The sequence below is a fragment of the Trichosurus vulpecula genome, chromosome 4, assembly GCF_011100635.1.
Source record: "Trichosurus vulpecula isolate mTriVul1 chromosome 4, mTriVul1.pri, whole genome shotgun sequence".
Lineage (NCBI taxonomy): Eukaryota > Metazoa > Chordata > Mammalia > Diprotodontia > Phalangeridae > Trichosurus > Trichosurus vulpecula.
The window spans coordinates 227,933,356-227,949,245 of record NC_050576.1 but is presented as its reverse complement, the minus strand read 5'-3'; the positions used below and the strand labels follow the sequence as shown (position 1 = coordinate 227,949,245).

The window sequence follows — 15,890 nt, the reverse complement described above, 5'->3', positions numbered from 1 at the left end:
GCCTTGCTGAGGGTCACTCCGCTAAGTGCCTCCAGCAGAACATGAATTCAGGTCTTCCTGATTCTAACTCCATGACAGCCTTGGTCACGATGCCCTAGATGCATGTGAGAATTCTGTTTCACAGAATTTGAGATTTGGAAGGGATGTCAACAGCCATCTAGACAAACCCATACACAAATTAGCCCCCAGGATAACATGCTCAGCCAGCCTCATTTTGTCTGGGAGACCCTGGGCAAGCCACACAAACAATCACCCAGTGCCAAGAATCTCTTGAGGACTATCACTTGCTGATCTACTGGTAGAGAGATTTTTTTCTCAGTGGAAATTCCCTGGATGAATAACTTCACACCTTTAAGATAACTAAACATTTCAAAAAGTGTATATAAGACCATAAGATCATTGACTTAGAGCCTCATTTGACCGTGGAGGAAACTGAGGCCCAGAGAGGTTGTGACTTGCCCAAGATCTCACAGACAGTAAGCCTTGGCTTAGGATTAGGTTGTTTAAATTCAAATCTTCTGACTCTTAAGTCCAGAATCCTTCATATGAATGGGTTGTAAATCATAGAACTGGGGCTGGGAGAGTCCTCAGAAGCCATGCGGCCCTACCCACTCATGCAGCACTAGTTAAGAGTTAGGGGTGAAATGTTCAGGCTCAGCAGGCCCTCCTGACTCCAGAATCAGTGATCTTTTCTCTTCTGGGCCCTGTGGCTTCCACCTTTAGCAATATTTTCTTTTCTTTTCTCTTCATGGCACTTTTCCCTCTCTTCTCTGACTTTACAGGACCCAAGAGGCAAGCATTCCTGTCTTACCATACTCTTCCACACTGAGCCAGCATCATTTGTAAGCCATTTTCACTTATGAGTTTGGCAGCACGGGTGTCACTGTCTACTTTTTCACTCTTCAAAGATTTCTTTATATGAGTTTTAACTCTCCTGAGTCTCTTAAGGGGTTCTAAAGCATTCCTGGCAGTTTTCTTCCTCTTCTAATGGCTTCTTCTTTTCAGGATTTCCCTTGAGTTCTCCTAATTTACACAGCAGGTAATAATATTTAGCAGCCTTCAAAAATAGTTCTCTTTTCTCTGTGGCAGAAAATTAGATTTTTCTGGACTGAAGAGGAGCTTTGATACATCCTTATCTGCTCAATTTTCCCAGGAAGGCCAGTAACATTTAATGTGAAGGTTTTCTAATATTCTCACAACTGGCACACTGATGATACATTAGGGACATGAGGAGGAAATAGATGGATTTTTAGCAGGCATATTTGGAAAAGAGAGAGGCTCTACTTTAGACATTTTCTGTCAAAGCCCTATTCTGAGAATTTTCCATTTTAGGATGCCTTCTAGGTCATGAAGAAAGGAGTAGGATGAGATAAAGATAGGATGGGATAAAGGATTTAGGATGAAGATATCTTAATGAGCTGGCGTCTTTGCCAGTGATTTTTTAAAAATGAATATCCCAAAGCGAGTGTTGAGGTGGTTAATGCCTTTTGGGTTCAAGCAAACTTCTTCCACCAAGTTAAGTAAACCCTTCTGATTCTAGGATTTACCCTGGGTTGTGCCTGATTGCATCTCTCAAAAGCTGCTAACATCGCGTCCCAACATTGACTGTCAAAAATGAAAGGTGTCTACTGTGCAGATGGGTCAATCAAGCCCTAGAGCCTTGAGCCTGCCACCACTCAGACTTAGCTCTATAACAGCATAGACCTGTCCAAATTACCTTATTTTTCCATCAACCTCGCTAACAGCCTTAGGAATGCAAGGGTTTGTTGTTTTTTTTTTTACCTAGTCTTCATTTTCAAAATGAGAGGATCCCCTGCAATGGAGAAATATAGCGTCATCAAGAAGCTGTTTGCCAGCACTGTGTTTCTGGGGAGCAGAGTCTAGGAGGCTGGGATGGCAGGTTGTTTAGGTGAGACATACCTAGTGTCACACTCCAAAAGTGACATCCATAACTGCAAATGTCAAGTTAATTCTCAATTATCCATGGTCCAGCCATCTGGTCATTCTTGAGAGATCATATGATCAAAGACTTATAGCTGGATGGGTCATCAAAGGCCATTGAGTCCAACACCCTTATTTTACAGATGAGGAGCCCTAGGTCCAGAGACATTAAATAGCTTGCCCGATGTCTTCTGAATCTAAACCTGATGTCATTTCCTTTGTACTATGAGGCCTCTAGGGCAGCAAGATGGCACAGTGGATGGAGTGCTATCTTCCTGAGTTAAAATCTGGCCTCAGACACTAGCTGTGCAACCTTGGGCAAGTCACTTAACCCTGGTTGCCTCAGTTTCCTCATCTGCAAATGAGCTGGAGAAAGAGATGGCAATCCATTCCAATTTCTCTGCCAAGAAAACCCTAAATGGGGTCAGGAAGCATTAGACACGACTGAAATGAGTGAATACCACAATGCCTCTTACCTTGCTCCCACATATACTTTGTCTCTGGCATCATCAACCTCTCTGATTTCTTTCCATTTGCTTTCAAAGACACACTGCCTCTTTACCCTAATTTAACAACAACAGCAAAGCACCACATCCAGTGGTCTCTCCTCAGGTCTCTTTTTTCTTGACCTCTTTGCACTGTCCAACACTCTCTGCTAGAAACCTCCTTTTTCCTTGTCTTCTGGGACCACTGTACATGCCGTCTACTCTCTTCTTTCCTTCTCTGGTTCCCCTAATTCTGGAGAGATTCCTCCAAACTCTCCTTTCATTTCTCTTTGCTTAGGAGAGTCATCATTTTCACTGCTTCAAATATTCCTTCTATATTGATGACATGCATTTCAACACCAAGGGGCTGGTGACACCAAAATGGGTAAGGACCTTTGGCTTCTAGACAAAATCCTGACAAGTAAGTGATCCTTCAGCTTCTGCTTCCTGTGAAGGGGACCAGCCCCTGAGGGGGCAGCCCAATGGAGGGGGCCAGCTCTCCTGGTTAGGAGGCTTCTCTCTCCTAAATTGGTTCCCCACCTAACTCCTTTATTCCCATTGTCCCCTCAGCTCAGGCAGGCTACAAACCTTGAATTCATATAGGATCTACCCTTTTCCTTATCCTCCACATCCAGTAACTCATTAAGTCTTTGGAAATGTCTTTGATATCTGCTCCTTCACCTCTGTTCCCATTACCACCCTCCTTACATCTCCCTCTCTGGCTTCCTGAACTCCTAATCTCTCCCTTCACTCTCCTCCCTCCTTCCCTCCACAGCTCTTCCAGATGAACAAGCCATGAACTTTCAACACACCATTGATCTCTTAAAAAACCTTCAGTGGCTCTGTTATCTAAATCCTCCTTCTCTGAACTAGGGACACTGTCCACAAGCTGGCTACCTCCAATCGGCACTATGCCCCAGCACATGCCTCTGCCTCATTCAGGCAGTTTCCCTCTCATGGATTGTCTCCATCCAAGTCTCCAAATTCTACTGACTCTTACTCAAAGATCCAGTTCAAGTTGTACATTCTCCACAAAGCTTTCCTGACTCTTAGGTCTTCTTTTTACTTCATCAATCAGTAAATATTCACTAAACACTAACTATATGCTGGTATTGATGAGGGCACAGTCTCTGGGAACCCCCTTGAATCTGGAATACAGTCTTTGGGAGCCTCCTTGAATTCTCCTTGAATCTTCCAACTAGATCTGGCCTTCCCTGGAGACTATAGCCTCACGTGATCATGAGGCCCAAATCTCTACCTAAGCCTTGCCCTCTATTGTTACTATCATATGCATGCCTTCAGTTACTTCCCAACCCTGATATTATCAATATCCATGCCTTCAGCTACTTCCCACCCTTAATCCCATTCTCTTGGTTCCTGGACTCTGACCTCATCTGGTCCTCCTTAGACTCCTCCTCAAGACCCTCCCTAAAGTCCTCCTCTAGTTACCCCAGACCACCCCTCAATCCCTCCTACAATCTTTGTGTATATAATCTGAAGGGGCTCAGATTCAATGGAGCTCAGCAGAATGGTTCACTATGGTTCACTAACAATCATCATTTTGATTAAACCTCTTCACATCCAGGCCAGAAATATTGGCCATGATGGATGATGATGAATCACCCTGCTCTTTACTAAGGTCTTTGTTCTTTCATTGACTGAAGTTAACTTGGCTCTTTTGTACACACATATAAGGCTTAAAAAGCAACAGTCAATGTTTAAGATGAGTGAAAAACAATAAGCAGATTTCTCATGATGAATCATTTGGCCAGCTATGGCTTTCTATCTTTATTAGGCTGTAGTTGTATAACAATATGGGATGAGGCTGACTCCTTGGTATAAAATTTAAAACTTGTGACATTCAAACAAAGTGTGCTTGAAAACTAGAGAGCTTTCATCAATATATCTTGATCCTATCATTAAGGAAGATGATTCTTCTTAATTACACAAGTAAGCCAAAAGCCTTAAAAACAGTCACCTATGCAGAATCTCAATTGATTAATTTCTTAAGGGCACTTCCTCACTAAGACATTAGCCAGCATCTGGGCTTTGGACATGTCACATGCACAGAAACAAAACGGAGCTCCATTTCAAATGCTTCCCACAGAGAAAATCCTTTTGTTCCAAGTTGGAATTTAAGTGGATTTAGAGTTAATTTTTAACTAGAGTGAACTTTTTGTTTCAAAAAGAGTAGGCTTTTCTTGAGACTAAACCAAAGTACTTAATCAATTTCAATGTATTTGACTTTCCTTGAACATGAACCCACGGGATGGATCAATAAATCAGGAGGATTGTAAATGAGGCTGATGCAAAAGTAAACATAATAGCATTTAGATAATACAATGGGAAGAAGGAGGAGGTGGAAGGAAAGAAAGAAATAAGGAAACAATTATTCATTTTATTTCAAATTCATCCTCTTACCCGTTTTTATGCAATCTGCTGACTTGCAAATTCCATCTGAAAAAAAGGGAGCAGAGATAACAATGTACAATATGTACTTACTAGCAGCTTTTGCCCCATTTTTTGTTCTATTTAAGATTGTCATTTTAATGGATGGTTCATTAACAATAAATAATAGAAGCCCAAGTATGATATATCTCCACGAGTCAGAGGGAAACAATACAATAAAAAAGGCATGCTACATTTAGATGATAAAGACAAATCTATGTGTTCAGTGAGATTTGTATTAGAGGGAGAGAATCATATCTGCTAAGCTGTTTGGGCCTGCTAATCACTTTTCCCATTAAGGAACTAATCCTTCCTATGAAAACTCCTCAGCCCCAAATTAGGCCTCCTAAATTCCAAGGAAGCCCTATTGAATGTCAATGAGTCAAGAGCAGGGAGCTCCTACCAGTTCTGCCAGGAAATCCTATACCCTTGATTTAGATAAAATTATTTGCACTTGGATCAGTGACTAACACATTTTGTATTCTTGGGGGGAACTGGTTTCCCCTTTCTTGCCCTATAAAGTCCAAGATTTGGGAGGCCCCTTCCAACTCCAATATTCCAAACTTCATGACTCTTGTGACAAAAAAAGCACATGAACTAAGTAGGCTAAGTAATTAAAAGCTCAGCTCAAACTTCGAACACCTTATTTTAGGGCCCTGAGTGATTTCTAGATATAGTGCATGACATATTTTGTATTCCATGTTTCATGCTAAGTACATTCTAAAACTTTGAATCTTTCTTCCCATGAGACTGTTAGAACTGAAAAAAGAACTTAGAAGTTTTCATCATATAGATAAGAGAAATTTGACCCTGAGAAAGGACATGAACTATGCAAGGTCACACAGATAGCTAGGTACAGAAATAGATACAGATAGACAGGAAGATAGACATAGATCTATCTATAGAGATGGCTATGTGCATATAGATATGTGTGTGTATGTAATTAGCTATCTGCATGACCTTAAACTCTCAGTGTATACCAACCACAATTTCCATTAGTACTAGTTAGCTCTTATAGCACATGACAATGATTTCATTTTCTACTTTAGACCCATGAAGTGTCTCTCGACTCACCGTCATGAGTGGCATACAGAACTATCATTGTGATCGCTATGATGGTGAGTAGAAGAACAAGAACAGAAAGACTCAGCTCCAGGGCAGTCCATCGTTGTTTTGCCTTTGGCTTAGGGCTGCTGATTTCAGTTATATCCATCTGGCTTTCTGATCTGCCCATAACCTAAGGTCTGAAAAGACAGAGAAAATGGCACATACCTCAGTAGTTATTAGATGCCTGACCTTTATACACATTGAACAATGAAAGTAGGTTAGAAAATGGTTTGTTCAAAGGCTATTAAAAATCTTTGCCCTGAAATGAACATGCTAGAAGCCCAGAGGTAGGGATCTATCTCTCAAAGTTTCATAGGCTCTTGATGTCCATGGAATGGCCAAAGAGAGTCCAAGAGGCTTAGATTTAGACAAATACTCACTCAGGGTTCTGCTCCTCAGAAGTTCAGAAGCAAATAATTTCTGTACAGTCATTAAGAATCACTTTTAACCCTCCTCTTGATCTCTGAACTGACGCCAAAGTTTACTTTTCTATCTCGTGGCTCTCTTTATAATCCCAGAAATCAATGACTAATAAATACCTCGAGGTTTTGGTTAAGATAATGATTGAAATGACAGTTTCCAAAACAAAGTCTCCTCCAGGAATGGACAAACACATCCCAGGCACATGCACACACCTTTGGGGAAGTTTCTGATTTCTTAATTTTTAAAAATAGCTTCCTTCTAGCTCAGCAATTCTGACAGTGCTGGTCATCAGCTCTGAACTTCTGCCCTGCCTGGGGAATACATGTGAAAACTGTCACTTATTTACTCAATGGGCCAAAAGTCAACAGCTTCAATTTTGGCAGGCTATATGCCTGTATACGTGTGTATGTGTATATGAGAATATTTGTGTACGTATGTTTGTGTGCATTGTACACAAATAATCATTTTTATTGTTGTTGAGTCATCTCAGTTGTGTCTGACTCTCTGTACCTCCATTTAAGTTGTTTTTTTTTTTTTTTTGGCAAAGATACTCAAGTAGTTTTGCCATTTCCTTCTCTAGCTCATTTTAGAGATGAGGAACTGAGGTAACCAGGGTGAAGTGACTTGCCCAGGGTCACATAGCTAGTAAATACTTCAGGCTGCATTTGAACTCATGAAAAGGAGTCTTCCTGATTTGCTCAGCGCTCTATGCACGCCACCTAGCTGCCTTACAAGTCTTCATATATGTGTCTACCGTCTACCATAGGTTCTTAAGGTGAGCGATACCATCCCCTGGGAAGGGCTAAAACAATCCAGGGGGGATGACAGTAGCCTCGGGTGCAACTGGAAGCACTGAAAATACCATTCATACATGTTTCATCTGTTGTGTAACAGAGTTAAAGTCGTAGTGATTACATTATTTTCCAAATAAACACATAAAATGTAGGTTATAACACACCAGTGGTCAAGTCCACCTACAGGTCTTAACAAGCAAGTGTTGGCAGGAAAGCATGTTGAGCATTGTTGGGAAATCCAGCATGTGTCAGCAGGAATATGTGCATGTAATGACTTGTTTATAATATGACACGATATGGTTACATGATACAATATTTCATCATCAAAATTTCAATGCATGAAAACCCCACAAATTTACGTTAAATTATTAAATTTAAGATGTGCCACTTAAAAATATTTTATATATATAAAAAAATATTATATATTTTTTTGAAATGATGCAACTTAAAAAAAATGTTAAAAGACTAAGTAGATTTCCAGGTGGGCACTGAGTACATTTTTTTAAAGGGGGAAGTAGGCCAAATAAGTTTGGGAACCTCTGGTCCAGACCATTCCATATAAATGTGTGTATGACTGATATTGATTATGATTCCTGATGAGGGCACAGTCTCTGGGAACCCCCTTGAATCTGGAATATAGTCTCTGGGAGCCCCCTTGAACTGTCCTTGAATCTTCCAACTAGATCTGGCCTTCCCCCAGGGCCACAAGCCTTACATTATCATCAGGCCCAAATCTCTACTTAGCCTCACCCTTTATTGTCCTGCTGCTTCCCAGCCTTGATACTATTGATATCCATGCCTTCAGCTACTTCCCACCCTTAATCTCATTCTCTTGGTTGCTGGAGTCTGACCTCATCTTGTCCTCCTTAGACTCCTCCTCAAGACCCTCCCTAAGGGCCTCCTTTAGTCACCCCAGACCACCCCTCAATCCCTCCTACAATTTTTGTGTATATAATCTCCATCTTGCCTCCATGAAGGCACTCAGGTTCAATCTAGCTCAGCTCGGATTCAATCTAGCAGATTGAATCTGGCCCGCTTGTGAAAACAGGTGTCACAAAAGGTGGGATTCTTAGACAACCCATTATGGTGAATCCCTAATAAACTTTGTCTTTTCCCTTGGCTGAGAAGCCTTGAGTCGAATTCTTTCGGCAGGACCTAGCGTGTCGGTATTTTGGGGTCATAAGCACCCCTAGAAACATGGTTCCCTTATCTATCATCATTTTGATTTAACCTCTTCAATTCCTATTAAATATGATTTTCATTGAAAGGCAGTGTAGTATAGTGGCTAGAGGAACCAGGAAAACTCAGGTTCAAACCCTACCTCAGACACATACTGTCTCCAGACAATTGTCTAAGACTCAAAGTTACAAAAATGCTGACCAGCATTGGAAAAAGGAAAAAGGAAAAAATTCTTCCTCTGAGAATTTCCTGCACTAGCGAAATCCCACAAGTCTTGTCCCTTTCCCTAATATTAATATGAGAGAAACTCCCAAGAGCTGCATGACCTGGGCCAAGTTACTTAAACTCTGAGTGTGCCAGGCAACTCTGTCAAAATCTGGTTTGAGTAAAGGTGCCAATGAAGGATCTCTTCACTAGGAGCTCCTCATACCAGTGGTTCTCAAACTTTTTGGTTTCAGGACCACTTTATACACTGAAAAATTACTGAAGATTCCCCTACCCTCCCCACAAAGAGCTGCTGTTTATGTGGACTATATCTATCAATATTATCATATTAGAGAAGAAAACAACTCAATGTTATTTTGAAAATCGTTTCTACCTCCCAGGATCCCTGAAAGGGTCTCTGATATCCTCAAGTGTCCCCAACCACACCATTGCATGAGAGGATTTCCGGAAGGAAAGAATCACTGCCTCTATCAATGAAATCACAGGGCTGGTTCAAAGAACCAAAATCAAACCATATGTGTATACATAAATATACCTCTACTGTCTAGTATTATTCAAGAAAAATAAAACAGAAGGAATCCAGTCATTCAGTCAATAAGCATTTATTAAATGCCTACTATGTGCCAGGCTCTATACTAAGCTCTGGGGATGTAGAGAAATCTATTTTATTGATATCCAGCGTAGAGACTCCACCCTCCCCCATTAGGAGAACACAATCGGACATTCCTAGGATGAAGGGAGCCCTTTTATTCTGCAATTATTTTGATACTTTTAGAAATGCAATATTGAACATAACTATATAGGGTTACATGTCACATAAAAATCTATGCTGTTAGAAGACATAAAAAAAAACTGTATCTTAGGTATCCTAATGTGCTCCTACCTACTTATTTGAAAAGAGTTCTCCCTCTCTCTCTCTCTCTCTCTCACACACACACACACACACACACACACACACACACACACACACACACAATTTTCTATTACTGGAGGAGCTTGGTGCTTACCTAAACCCTGCTGATTTGATCTTAACTTAGTGGGCTGGGAAACTGACAAAAGCAGCCTCAAAAATACTTAGTCCTTTTACATTTAAATTGCAGTCTCAATAGGACCCAAGAATAATTTAAATAGATTCAAACTTTGTTTCCTTTTTATTTCATTTAGTACCCAGGCCATTGTTTATAACAGAAGCTTAGACCAAAACAGACATTTTCATTTACAGTGGGCAAGGCGCCACTGGAAACTAATTAGCTGGATGAGCCATTTGGTTCTGGGTACAGAGGCATAAATCTGACTTAGATCTTAGATAAAGTCAGCTCCCTTTTCTCTGGTATGCTCACCCCCAACTTCAAAGGTCTCATTAAGCCCTAAGGAGGTTTTAGAGGCTTCTCTACATTTCCCCAAAATGTTTACTTAAGTATTTCTCCCCTCTCCCCCAGGTATTTCTGCCACAATAATTTATCAAAGGATCAGAAAGTTAGTGCTATAAAGGACCACCGAAGTCACCTGGTCCCAGACCCCTCTCATTTTATAGATGAGCAATTCGAGGCCCAAAGAGGTGGGAATATCCTGCCCAAATTCACACAGAATCGTGGCAGATGGGGTAGAAACTGCAGTCCTGACTCAAATCCAGAACTTTTTTCTCCACACTCAGAAAAATCAAGAAAAAGTTTTCCCAAATTCTTCCCCATGTTTTTCTCTTCACTGAAACAACAATTACCCGACTAAATTTGTTAAAGCTGAATTTACTTAGTCCTCACCAAGACAGCCAAAGGTTTAAACAAAATAAGTGTCTGTTTGCTTAGACAGCAGTAGCAAAAGTAGCAAGTTAATACCGACTCCTCTTTTAGTAGCACACTGCCTGGCATCTTCCTCCCTTTAACTGTTTCCGTTTCAATTCCTCCAGGGTGGAGGCTGGGCCATCTGGCTCCCAAGGTACTCAGCCATCCTAGGGAGGTAGGCAAGGGCAGGCTTAACACTGACCTAGAGTGGCACCAGCTGCCTTCCTCTCTACCAAAGATACTCCTTAGGACCCATTTCCTTTAAGGAAAGGGAATTCTTAGTGTTTATACCACCTTTTATATTCTTTTGCAAATTGTCTTTTTCTTTGCAGGCCTCACTACTTTTCTCATGGGATTGTTCTAAGCAATTTTTTTAAGGAACTTAAGTTGCCAAAGGAAAATATTAGGAATTCTAGCACCCATAACTACCCAAATTGCCATGTAGCTAAATTCTCTTAAGTAATTTGGGGACGAGGTCGTGCGTGCGGAGGTGGGAGAGTTTTGAATTTTAATCCTTAGAGCGGGCTGTGTGTCACTCAGGTGACTTCAAGCTGCCTCCTCTCTGATCTTTTTAGAGGTTAAAAGTTTGGGTGGGAGGAGTAATTCAATAGATCCGGTTAACCCGAGTAGTGGTTATCTTCCCTCCTATACCAGCAGGCTAAGGAAAAAATGCACCTGTATCGACTCACTGTTTCCACCGGAAGTACTACGTTTTTGAAAGTCCGAGACTCTAAGGACAGGTATTTGTACTTTTGAGGGGTAGGGAGGACGGTTAAGTTCCTTCCAACAGTCGCAAATCAGTCCCTTAGTTTTAGAGTTGCTGGGAGCATTGAGACTTGTTCAAGGTGATCCAGATATTAACATGGGCAGGTATTCCAGAAGCCAAGCTCATCCCTCCATCCACTACCCCACGCAGCCTCTTAAACACAGTGTGCGTGAAGGGGCGGGGGAGGAAGGAAGACGGTCACAAATAGAAGGATTAATCCCAAGCAGGGTTGCCAATCTTCCACTTAATAACTATCAGTTATGGCTCTGGACCACTCATTGAAATGACTAATTAAGATCAAAGGATGACTGATTATTTTTGCCCCGATACCATTATACTTCAAAGTGATTGAAAGAGGCAATCCTCCAGATAAGTGAGTATAATCCTATCTATATATCAGATGGACAAATTGAAGGGACGGAGGAAAACCGGTGTGTTCAGAGGATACACGTACTTTGCAATTTTCATCTTCAAAGCACTCCACTCACATTAACTTATTCCTTCCAGCCCCTGCGGTTGTGATATGTAATTACAATGTGTATTATTATACCACTTTAACAGGTGTGGAAATGGAGGCACAGGAGGAGGTCGAGACAGATTCCACTCTTCAGCCTATGGCCTAAGCCAGTGAGCAGCTCACTAAGGGAATTTATCTTCCCAGTATGTAGTTAATAAATGACCCGCTGCTAGGAGCCGGAATGGAAGAGATTCTGGCTACAAAGTTTCAACCGCATCGCCTGCCTAACTGCACAAGCCTATGAAACCGCACCAGATCTAGAAACTTTAGCAGACGTCGAAAAATATATCCCAGCAGTCCAAGGCATGGCATGTAACTGCTCTCGGAGCTGATTAGACAGCTCCGCAATGCTTACGCTGCAAACCAGTGGCTACTTTCTGCTGTTGAAGAAAATTGCCCTTTTTAATTAAGAACTGGATCAGAGAGTGCTCACTGTCAGGACTTTATCAACAGAGGGCTTGAGGGCGTGCTGTTCCTCTCCCGTAATTGCAAAGCGGCATCTCTGTGTCAATTTAGGTTGCAAATCACAGGAGGGTTTTGTAAACTTTTATATAGACGTGGGGAGGAACAACCGGGCTGCGCTTCGCCCGGATGCTGGAGACAATCATGCAATCAGAACTGAGCTCACCCAGGCTGAAAGGAAGATGAAGAGGAGGAAAAGACGAGGTACTGGCTGCTCCATACCTTCGGGGCAGCGGAGGGAAAAGCGACGATGGCATTTTCTGAGGCGCGAGAGGGCAACAGGATTTGGACACCACGGTGAGGACAGAAACAAGGTTTCAAAAGCCGTCCTGTCCCTCCAGCAACATGGCAACGACATTCTCCAGCCCAAATCCGCCGCGGAACTGGGTCCCCAAGATACCACTACCCACCAAGTAAAACTCGAGGAGAGAGGTTACCGAGCACGATGGGATCGTAAGCGGGAAAGCCAAACGCACCCGTCTCTCTGGTCTTTCTCCTGCTCATCCGGTTCCTTATTTGAGGGTCCCACGTGCTGCCCAGCCTGTCCCGTCCCACCCCACCCTCTTCTGGTCTCCAGTCCCCAGCCTCTGCCCTCCCTTCCCAATGTTTCTCCCAGGATCCAGCGCCCCCTTGCTCGCTCCGGGGCCCCGCTGTCCAGCTCCAGCTCCAGCTCCAGCTCCAGCTCCCAGGTCTCCAGTCTCTCCAGCTCCGCCGCCCTGCACCTGGTCCCGAAGCCCCAGCGCAGGTCCCCCATCCGTTTGCTCGCTGCTCGTCCCCGTAGTCTCTCTCCCACCAGCAACCCCCGGGCTCGCTTCTGCCGGTGCCTTTCCCTGGCGCCCCCCGCCCCCCACCCCAAGTCCCTGGGGCCGTCTCCCTCTCCCGGGACTCACCAGTCGGATCTGGGAGAAGTTCGTGGATGATGTAAATAGACACATGCCCAACCAATGAGATCGCGGAGACCGAGGGCTGCCCCGGGAGCCCCAAGCCGCGCGCACGTTGGCAGCAGCGGGCAGCTGGGGGAAGCGCCGAGCACTAGCTAGTCTCGGAGGCAGTGGCGGCGGCGGTAGCAACGGCAGCGGCGGCGGTGGCGGGGGCAGAAAAGGAGGAGGAGAAGGACTGGGGAGGGTAGAAGAGGGGGAAGGCAAGGAGGGGGAGGGGAAAAGGAGGGTGGGAGGAGGAGGAGGAGGAGGTGGAGGAAGAGGAGGAGAAGATGATTTGCGGCTGCAGAGGCAGCGCTCCAAAGGAGGATACCAGGGCCCTCCTCCTCTTCCTCCTCTTCCTCTTCTTCCTCTTCTTCCTCCTCTTCCTGCTCCTCGGCTACGGCTACGACCCCGCAGGCGCTAGGAGCTCAGGCATCCCCCAAACACCCACCCCCGAGATTGGCCCCCGCTGTCCTAGCAACTCCTGACACACGGTTACAGCTCCAGTAACGTGAGTTACGTTCCAGCTCCAGTCGCGATTCTGCCCAGCTCCGCATCCCTTTCGGCACCTTTCCCCCTCCTCCTCACTCTTGCCCTCCTCGGCTCTCTACCACCTCCTTGCAGTCCGCTCCCGTCCCGCTCGAGACCCGCCAACGCGGCTGCTGGGCTGAGAGAGAGCAGCTATAGGGATGGAAGGGGAGGAGGGAGTTGACCTTAAGGTCCCCCCCCACCCCCTCTATGTTGACCTTAGGTGGCCGTCTCTCCAGTGGGCACCTGAGGACCTAGTGTTGGTTTCCAGAGGCGGAGAGAGAAAAGGCTGGCCCTCACCTCTCTCCCCCACCCCCCACCTCCGAGGGCTTGACCAAACATTCTTGGAATGGCGAATTAAGGGTTTGCCAGGAACCCTGGCGTCCCTTCCCACCTGAGCGGACTCCCGACCGCCCTTGGCGGAGTGGAGGTCCTGCTCCGTCCCATCCTGGAGTAGGCATGAGGGACGGCCCGCGGTCTCCAGCACCTACTAGAGTCCCAGACAGCCTTGAGTCACCGCACGCTCTGCCCAAAGGCTGCCGGCAGTATCACAGCCAGGGTGGAAGGCAAGGTGCTTGGGGCAGTTCAGGAAGGTGCCGAGAGTTCGTGGGCAGCACGTAAAACTTACAGAACATCTTCCAAACCCTGGCCGCTTACCCGCACAGTCCCGCAGCCCGGAATTTGCGCTAAGTAAGCCATTGCAGATTTCTTCTCTGGCCAGATTAAAAACAAGGAAATACATAGATATATAGATATAGAGGGATTATAGATATAGATATATCTATATATCTATATCTATTTGCCCTGAGGTGGGTTCTTGTATCCAAGTTGGCTCTAACAGCAGGACTTTTTCACGGATCTCCGAGGATTTGCAATTCCAAAGGTTTTCTTTTGCCTCGGAGATCCAGAATTCGTGTATTTAAATGGATTTTACTTTTAAGTCTTTAAGTCATTTCAACTGCTTCTACTTGCTGTAGGCTTTGGACCTGTAGGGTATCCTATAAGGCAACCCTAAAGGCTATTCTAAACCAAAGGTCCTTAATCTGGGGACAGCAGGGGTCTGTGGGTAGATTTCAGGGTGTCTTTGAACTTGGATGGGCAAAAAATACATCTTTATTTGCACTAACCTTTAACAGAAATTGAATTTTTCCTTCAATTGTGAAATGCAAGCAACTAAAATTATTCTGGGAAGGGGTCAGATAGTCTTCAACAGCCTGTCAAAGGGGCTCGTGACAAACACACTCGACTGTGTATTTCCCATTTATCCTGTAGAGAGCTGGTTTATACGGAGTTGTTTACACGTTGTCTTCCCCTTTGCCTTTCCTTATATGCCTAGTATTTAGCACAATGCTTGACACATAGTAGGTGCTGAATAAATACTTATTGAATCACCCCCCTCATTTTCATAAATGAGAAGCTAAGACAGAGAGGTGAAGTCACACTTAGTGTCGTATCTGGAACTTGAAGCTTGTGTCTTCTCACCCCAGAGCCAGCAGGATCCATTATTTCATAGGTAGGGACTCCGCTGGCTTCAATGCAGTAGCAACATCTCTCCTTACCTGAGTAGGATATGTTTGAAAGTTGCGGTAGAGAAATTCCTAGGTCATCGACTTAGAGTTCATCTAAGGCCTGGATTTTATAAATAAGGAAAGTAAGGACCAGAGAAATGAAGCCCACCTGGTGGATGGTTCTTTCCACTACACCACGGTAAATCTTTTAGGGAATTCAAGCTGAAAGACATAGGACTGTCCTCTAAATTGCATGATCAAAGTAAAACAATATTTTGCTTATCAAAGTAAAACAATATTTTGCTTAAAAGATGTGGTAGTCCAAAGGGCCCTGGTTTTGAGTCTGAAGACTTGGGTTCAAATGTGACATGTATTACCTATGTGGTGTTGGACAAGTCACTTAACCTCCTTTGCCCTCAGTTTCTTCATCTGAAAAATGAGACTAGATAGTCTTTATAGCCACCAGCAGTTCTAGATCTAGTACCCTAGGCATTTCTTTGTTTAAAACATAAATTGTTATTTATAGCTTTTGTTTTTACATTGCCTGCCTTTCCCAATGTATCTCTCCTTTCTTCCAGAAATCCCTGGTTCCAAAGAACTAAAAAAGAGGTTTAAAAAAAAGCAGTTTAGCAAAATTAACCAACATATCAGAAAAGTCTGTTATGTACAGTGCTCCATTTCTGTGGTCCCGAATCTCATTAAAGAAGCTTGAAAAGTTCTAAGAAATTTGCCAGCAATGCCTCCTAATAATATCTCTTCTTTGGGACCAAGCTTAGTTGTTATAATTTCATAGCATTCTGTTCCAA

General features: G+C 43.8%; 1 protein-coding gene across 2 annotated transcripts in view; it reads right to left on the bottom strand.

Annotated features, from left to right (window-relative positions):
• The window catches only part of MME (membrane metalloendopeptidase), a 135,399-nt gene extending 122,187 nt beyond the window's left edge, over nt 1-13,212 (bottom strand). Inside the window, exons 1-3 of one of the 2 annotated variants that reach the window (XM_036754638.1) lie at nt 13,019-13,212; nt 5,949-6,118; nt 4,848-4,883 (exon numbers count right to left, since the gene is read on the bottom strand). In XM_036754638.1, the coding sequence (XP_036610533.1) occupies nt 4,848-4,883; nt 5,949-6,108 (196 nt within the window). In that variant the 5' untranslated portion in view covers nt 6,109-6,118; nt 13,019-13,212. Of the gene's footprint in view, nt 1-4,847; nt 4,884-5,948; nt 6,119-6,361; nt 6,455-13,018 lie in introns of those variants that run through there. The other variant, XM_036754639.1, reaches the window with a different exon arrangement.
• Nucleotides 13,213-15,890: the final 2,678 nt, after the last annotated feature.